This window comes from Nicotiana tomentosiformis, chromosome 2 (assembly GCF_000390325.3).
Source record: "Nicotiana tomentosiformis chromosome 2, ASM39032v3, whole genome shotgun sequence".
In the NCBI taxonomy this organism is placed as follows: domain Eukaryota; kingdom Viridiplantae; phylum Streptophyta; class Magnoliopsida; order Solanales; family Solanaceae; genus Nicotiana; species Nicotiana tomentosiformis.
In genome coordinates, this window is record NC_090813.1 from 48,525,689 (window position 1) to 48,533,154 (window position 7,466).

At 40.6% G+C, this 7,466-nt stretch overlaps 1 protein-coding gene across 1 annotated transcript; it reads right to left on the reverse strand.

Moving 5' to 3' along the window:
* Window positions 1–6,149: 6,149 nt before the first annotated feature.
* LOC104088585 (uncharacterized) lies at window positions 6,150–7,466 on the reverse strand. The gene is made up of 2 exons (XM_009593287.1): window positions 7,322–7,466; window positions 6,150–6,832 (listed from the first exon to the last, which is right to left on the reverse strand). The coding sequence occupies exons 1-2, from the start codon at window positions 7,464–7,466 to the stop codon at window positions 6,150–6,152; spliced, it is 828 nt and encodes a 275-aa protein (XP_009591582.1).

The window sequence follows — 7,466 nt, forward strand, 5'->3', positions numbered from 1 at the left end:
AGAAGAGAGAAAGAGTTATGGGGTGAAATGAGGGAATTTTTCAGATTTTTGAGGCTTTAAATACCTCTTGAGAGATCAAATACGGACCATTAGATCAATGGGTGATCAATGGGTGAGATTTGATCTTCGGTTACTTAATGAAACGACGTAGTTTTGAGGTAAAACTACGTCGTTCCGGACCCTTTCAAAGGCAGCCCCTTATCTTGCACTTTTGGCCACTTTCTCTTTCAAATTTGGCCCAATTGCTTTCTTAATCCTACTTATTAAACTAAATTTATACAAATAAATAAATTAATTAAGTAACTTATTCAAATGATCAATTAACTAGATTAATTCACCAATTGAATAGTTAGTTAATTCCTAAAATGCACAAATAAAGAAAAAAATATTTTTTGGTATTTTTATGATAGGAAATATGCAATCAAAGACACAAAAATTGGGAAATATAATTAAAGCAACAAAACACTAATGACTTTAGAAGATATTAAAATAGTACAAAAATTAGGTATTCACAACTACCCCTCTTTGCTCGAGAACATGAAGAGTTTTCGTGCAAAGAAAAGTCAATGCCATGGCTAATTTTTGCTCACATATTACTCCAACGAAAGCATTTTTTTTAAAAATGGTGATCGAACCCTGCTTCCGAGGTAGCCTACATATCCTTATTTAGAGGAATCAGGTCAGTGTAGTTCTGGGAAAATTTGGTAGCTGGGACTATCAGACACTAGATTTAAGACTATTGTTGCTTCTGTTGTTGCTGTTATTGTTACTTGCTGCTTGAATCAAAAGGAAAAGAGAAAGAACTACATATGTCTGGAAACTAAGAGTTACAAAATTCCTAATCTATATGTCTTGTGGAGTCAAATCTTGATTCTTGACCTGCTCGCTTGTGTTGACCTTAGATTGGATCTTGATGCTCTTTGAGGAAAGGATCATGGCTCATTCTCGATTGCTTGCTTTCCGGATCAGAGTTCGGGAAAATAAAACTCGAGAAGCTGGGTTGCTGACACATTATCCAAGCTAAACTCCAACTATCTTGTGACTGAAAAACTTCTTTATTATGATGAGAAAGCTGAAACTGCAAGCTTTAATCGTCACAACATGTGCTCTACGGCAGGGCCTGCAAAGCCATCAAAGACAAACAAAACAAACAAAATTTTCTGCCCCAGTTTGGCACTGAGAAAATTTTGCGAGTTATTGGGTAAAACTGCAGGGCAGCTTATTTTATTTGAAAAATCCAAAAATGAAACTAAAGGCTCCGAAAAGGATGTTATTATCTTAGGTATAAAATTGATATAACTTGGACTTAGGAGGTGCGTGTCCCATGGGTATCGTTGGAATGGCTGTGAGATTGAAGGACTCGAACTAGGAATTGCATCTCCTTGGAATAATGACTCATATTAGGGAGTGCATCTCCTATTAAAATGAATACGGTTGACTCAAGCTAGGAAGTGTGTCTCCTACGAGTGAGGTTGAAAGACTCGGACTAGGAAGTGCGTCTCCTAGGATTAATGGTTCATATTAGGAAGTGTGTCTCCTATTGGAATGACTCAAGCTAGAAAGTGCGTCTCCTACGAGTGAGGTTGAAAGACTTGGAGGGAATGTAACCAGGGGTTGGCACCCTGTATCATTGAGAACGAATGTAACCAGGGGTTGGCGCCCTGTATCACTAACAAAGAATGTAACCAGGGGTTGGCGCCCTGTATCACTAAGGGAGAATATAATCAAGGGTTGGCGCCCAAACTAGAAAGTGCATCTCCTACGAGTGAGGTTGAAAGACTTGGAGGGAATGTAACCAGGGGTTGGCGCCCTGTGTCACTGAGAATGAATGTAACCAGGGGTTGGCGCCCTGTATCACTAACAAAGAATGTAACCAGGGGTTGGCGCCCTATATCACTAAGGAGGAATATAGTCAAGGGTTGGCACCATAACTAGGAAGTGCGTCTCCTACGAGTGAGGTTGAAAGACTTGGAGGGAATGTAACCAGGGGTTGGCGCCCTGTATCACTGAGAATGAATGTAACCAGGGGTTGGCGCCCTGTATCACTAACAAAGAATGTAACCAGGGGTTGGCGCCCTGTATCACTAAAGGGGAATATAATCAAGGTTTGGCGCCCAAACTAGGAAGTGCGTCTCCTACGAGTGAGGTTGAAAGACTTGGAGGGAATGTAACCAGGGGTTGGCGCCCTGTATCACTGAGAACGAATGAAACCAGGGGTTGGCGCCCTGTATCACTAACAAAGAATGTAACCAGGGGTTGGCGCCCTGTATCACTAAGGGGGAATATAATCAAGGGTTGGTGCCCAAACTAGAAAGTGCGTCTCCTACGAGTGAGGTTGAAAGACTTGGAGGGAATGTAACCAGGGGTTGGCGCCCTGTGTCACTGAGAATGAATGTAACCAGGGGTTGGCGCCCTGTATCACTAACAAAGAATGTAACCAGGGGTTGGTGCCCTGTATCACTAAGGAGGAATATAGTCAAGGGTTGGCACCATAACTAGGAAGTGCGTCTCCTACGAGTGAGGTTGAAAGACTTGGAGAGAATGTAACCAGGGGTGGGTGCCCTGTATCACTGAGAACGAATGTAACCAGGGGTTGGCGCCCTATATCACTAACAAAGAATGTAACCAGGAGTTGGCGCCCTGTATCACTAAGGAGGAATATAATCAAGGGTTGGCACCCTGTATCAGTGAGAAAGAATGTAACCAGGGGTTGGCACCCTGTATTACTAAGAGAGAATATAGCCAGGGATTGGGCACCCTTTTATCACTGAGAGAATATAACCAAGGGATGGCGCATTGCATCACTTAGAGAGAAAGTAACCAGGGATAGGATACCTTGTATTAAAGTGGAACCTCACTAAGGATTAGTGCACCTTAGGTTGGAAAATACATCTAGGAATTGGTGTATCCTATACTGAACATGCGACTAGGGTGTGGTGTGCCATATATCAAAATGGGACCTCAACTAAGGACTGATGTACCTTATGCTGGAAAATGCAGTGGTTGATGAAGTAATAATGGACATGCCTAGAAAGCAGAAGTAGAGTCTTTGAAGAACTTACATTTGGTACATTCGTACTTTGAGAACTTCATTTCTACGCTACTTTGTTTCCTGCTTCAAACAAAGAAAGATTTGTGAGTTTAACAGTGGTGGTCGGTTTGTGGCCTTGATGCCCTGAGTAGTTTGAATTTGCGGCCACCTTGCTGAAAAAGAACTGATTCTTTCAGCGCGATACCGAGTTGCTCGGATACTCTGTATTGCTTTCTGGAAATCTTGGTTTTCCATCGTTGCCCTCAACTATTTTCGTACCCGAATGTCTAAGGTGATGTTGAACCTTGTCTATAAAGCAAGTCTTCACTTTGGAGGTTTTTTCGTTTAAAAATCAAACTTGATTATCTTGCACTCGATATCAGTTTGTGTCTGTGGTGCTATCAGCTTTGCCCATGAAGCAAGTCTTACTTAGTGACCTTTTCGATTTCTTCGAAACACTTTGTTCGGCTTATCAGAGGAAATCAGAGTTGGATTTGTGCCTTTGTCAATACCGTGTATGCCTTACATCATTTGTTTTGCACTTACGGGGAACGGTGACCAATTTTGTGTCCCTTTCTTTGTTGGCTTCTAAACAAATAGACCAACAAAGTTTTCTCTTTGGAACTTTCGTCTGCATGAAACCTCAGATATCATTTAATCTCAACAACTTATTGTGCATGTTGCCTTCTGGATATGTCCTCTTTGATGTACTAGGATAGAACTTGTTTTGTATAGTTAGAAAGCTGGTAACAGATTTTGAAATCATTTCTCTTTTGTTTTTATAAATACTGACTCAAAATAATAATGCAAATGAATAAAATGACGCGATGTGAAAATAAGAAAGAATAGTATTTAACTGAAAAATGACACTTTACGAGGAGAGAAACATAGAATGGGCTCTTTTGAATATGGTAGTCAAGCTTTAACGATCATGACATGCATTTTGGATTGATCGGCCAAATCTATCCAGCCAATCTACCCTTTCTACTTATTGTTCCCTTTCGTCTTTGAAGTTGGCCTCTTTGTGCCAATCATTTGCATAAAATCATAGCTCACCTTCGACTGGTAGTGCCCCGGAAGGTTTTCACCAACCGATCTCTCTCATTTATTTATCTCTATTTACCATCACCTTACAGTGCCCATGAGGGTTTTCACTAGTAAGACTCTCTCATTTTTTTATTTTTTTATTTTTTATTTTTTGCTTTCTTGTGTGAGCAACTTGACATTGTTCTATGTCGTGTGACAACTGTTGCTTATAACGCGCTTCGCTTGGCATTCTTAGAGATTAATTGGGAGGTCTTTATTTGTATGGATTTTGGATAGGGTTAAAAAGAAAGGGTTGTATGAAGGCTCAAAATAGACTCAAGATGATGGGGTTGTATACTTACAACTCTTGGAATCGACTCTTTATAAAAACATAAATAAAAAATAAAAATAAAAATAAAAAATAAAATAAAATAAAAAAAATCCCGCCCCAGTTTCAGATACTGGGAAATTTTTATTTTTGATTTGGTTGGACTGAACCCTAGTATAGAGCTGCCTACGAATCCTTTAAAGGAATCAAGTCAAACGTAGTTCAAACTAACACGAAAGATTTCTTTGTTGTCTTTTTTTTTTTTTTCATTTTTCTTTTCTCCTTTCCTTTTCTTTTCTTCTTTTTTTTTTAAAATAACAAATTGACCTAGCTCCTATTTTCTGGTGGCATTTTTATTTTTTATTTTTTATTTTGACCTTTGACTCTATAGTTGATTCCAAAAGAGGGGGGTCAAAGAAAAATAAAACAGGCTCAAAAGGGGTGACGAAGGGTATAAGTATTTAGGTAGTAGAAAAATGGCCTCCCGCCTCAAGAATGCCAAACATACTATCTCTTCACAGGTTTGGCATTGATAGACATGAATGTCTTCTTGGTTTTGTCAGTTGTACAGCTTCGTAGTCAATATCTTGTTCACAACAAATGATCTTTCACAAATTGGAGCCACATTTTATTGGTCTTTGCCTTGATGTGAAATGATACATTTCAGTACCAACTAATCTATTTTAAATTCCCTGGAATGCACCTTCTTTGGAGATTTGGGTCATCTTCCCTGATATGATTAGATTATGGTAGGTCGAGGCCAAAGAGCCCTTCATCGATTACTCCGACTAGGCTTCAAAACTTTCAATTATCCTTAAGCCGGTATTCATGATAGGTTTGAGATAAACATCTTTAATCTCTACGGATATGACTATATTGGTTCCATATGACACATGCTTATCATCAATGTTCTTCAACTTCTTATTTATCCTTCGAGCATTTTTTTCTCGATTCAATTCAAGATTAGACAGGCTTTCTAAAATCTAGCCGAAAACTCCGCATGCATGTCATGTCACTAAAATTGGCGTGAAAAGAACTATATATGCAAAAGAACCATACATAGTGGATTAAAATGAGACAAAGCGAAAAGTTGCATTTTATTGATTAAAGGATAGAGAGCTTTGATGACAGGACAAACAAACGACATCTGGATCACAACCTCGAAATAATACGGATGATAGAAATTATGACAAAATAAGTTACCAAGACTCCTTCCTGGCAAGGTGGGGAGTGTCTTTCCAATTATCAAGCTCAAACATCTTTGCTACGAATTTGCGCATCAGCATCAAACAGGACCTTCAACAATTTTGATTGCCTTGCATTCAGCGGACAGGTTCTTGACATTTTCCACCAAACCGTACCCATATTCTTTATCATTGTAAATCATATGAACAGTGCGTGATTGGTCATGACGTTTAAGATGCCATTATCTTGAACCACGATCATTCCTTCTTGAATCATCATTTCTATTTCCTTTTTCAAATCCCGACAATCCTCAATGCTATACCCCTGGACATTAGAATGGTACATGCACCGTACATCAGGGTCAAAACCTTTTGCATATGGATCAGGAACATACCCTTGAAGCGGCTCAATCATGCCACAAGGTTTTAGCCTTTCAAACCAACTTATGTAGGATTCTACGATTGGCGTGAAATTGTCCCTCTACTTATGTTCCCTTTCACACTCTTGTTTTGGACGAGGACGAAAGTATGTCAAAGCCGGGGCTCGCATATGTTGGCGATTGGATGGCTTGGCATAAGACTAAGCATTGAATGTTGCATAATGTGGAGCAACTGAGTATCGTGGATCCGGGGGTTGAGATGTTCCCCTTTGGCCTCTTTTTGCCCGTGATGCCATCATGGCCTCCTCATCTTTCTTATTTTGATTAACAAGGTTGTCCGGCCTATTCTGGATTTCTTGGGTGGCTGATTTGAGAGCTACTTGACTTATAATTCGGCCAGTATTGAGGCCATTCTCGATCATTTCTCCCATCTTGATTGCGTCAGCAAAAGGTCTGCCCATTGCGGACATCATATTTTGAAAATAATCAAGATCCTGAGCCTGAAGGAAGACAGTGATTAACTCATTGTCATACATGGGTGGCTTAACTCTAGATGCTTGCTCTCTCCACCTAACGGCATACTCCCTCAAGCTTTCAGTCGGCCTTTTCTTCACATTGGACAGGGAATTACGATCTGACGCAATGTCAATGTTGTACTGAAATTGTTTGATGAAGGCTTGGGCCATGTCGTCCCAAATGTGCCAGTGAGAGACATCTTGGTCAATGAACCATTCAGAGGCTACCCCCACAAGGCTCTCCCCGAAATAAGCCATCAACAATTCTTCTTTTCCTATCGCGCCCCTCAGCTGGTTGCAGTACTTTTTCAAGTGGGTGATAGGGTCACCGTGTCCATCATATTTCTCAAATTTTGGGGTCTTGAACCCTGGTGGAAATTGGATGTGAGGAAACAAGCATAAATTACTAAATGAGACACTTTTGTGACCACCTAGTCCTTGTATGTTCTTTATGTTCTACTCAAGACTTTTCATTTTCCTGACCATCTCATCTGGCTCTCCTGTCTTGAGAGCCTTTTCATTTTCTATAGGTGACTCATACTGTAGGGTCTGATTGTGTGGAATCGAAACCTTAAAAGCCATATATGGAGAGTAGCACTAGCCATCATAAGCATGATATAATGGCTCGATGTTTGGTCTCGTCATAGGATTTGGTGGCGGGATTGTATACACTGGCACGTCAGACATAACGAGAGAGGTGTTCCTAACCGGTGCGGCAGGAGGTCGTACATTGAAAGTACCAAGGGTGGCAGGGAAATTGTAATTTGGCACATACCCCGGAGGCAGAATGTGATCACTCGTTGTGGGGAGCGGTGGTTGAGTATCCTGGGGTACGGTGTAAGTTCCCTATGAGGGACCCTGAGGCGGAGGCTGACCGGAGACCCAAGCCTGATATACGCCAGACAGTTGTCGTTTCAATCTTCTTACTTCCTCCGACTCTTGCTCAACTGATTGATCCTGAGGGTCGTCACTAACCACCTCGATTTCATCATTGTTAGCCAT

What these genes read in the sequence shown, in the direction of transcription:
- LOC104088585 (XM_009593287.1), bottom strand. Translation starts at nt 7,466, where the DNA reads ATGGCTAACAATGATGAAATCGAGGTGGTTAGTGACGACCCTCAGGAT. An exon ending in CGGTCAGCCTCCGCCTCAGG is followed by an intron (nt 6,833 to 7,321) that starts GTCCCTCATAGG and finishes AATTTCCACCAG; the next exon opens with GGTTCAAGACCCCAAAATTT.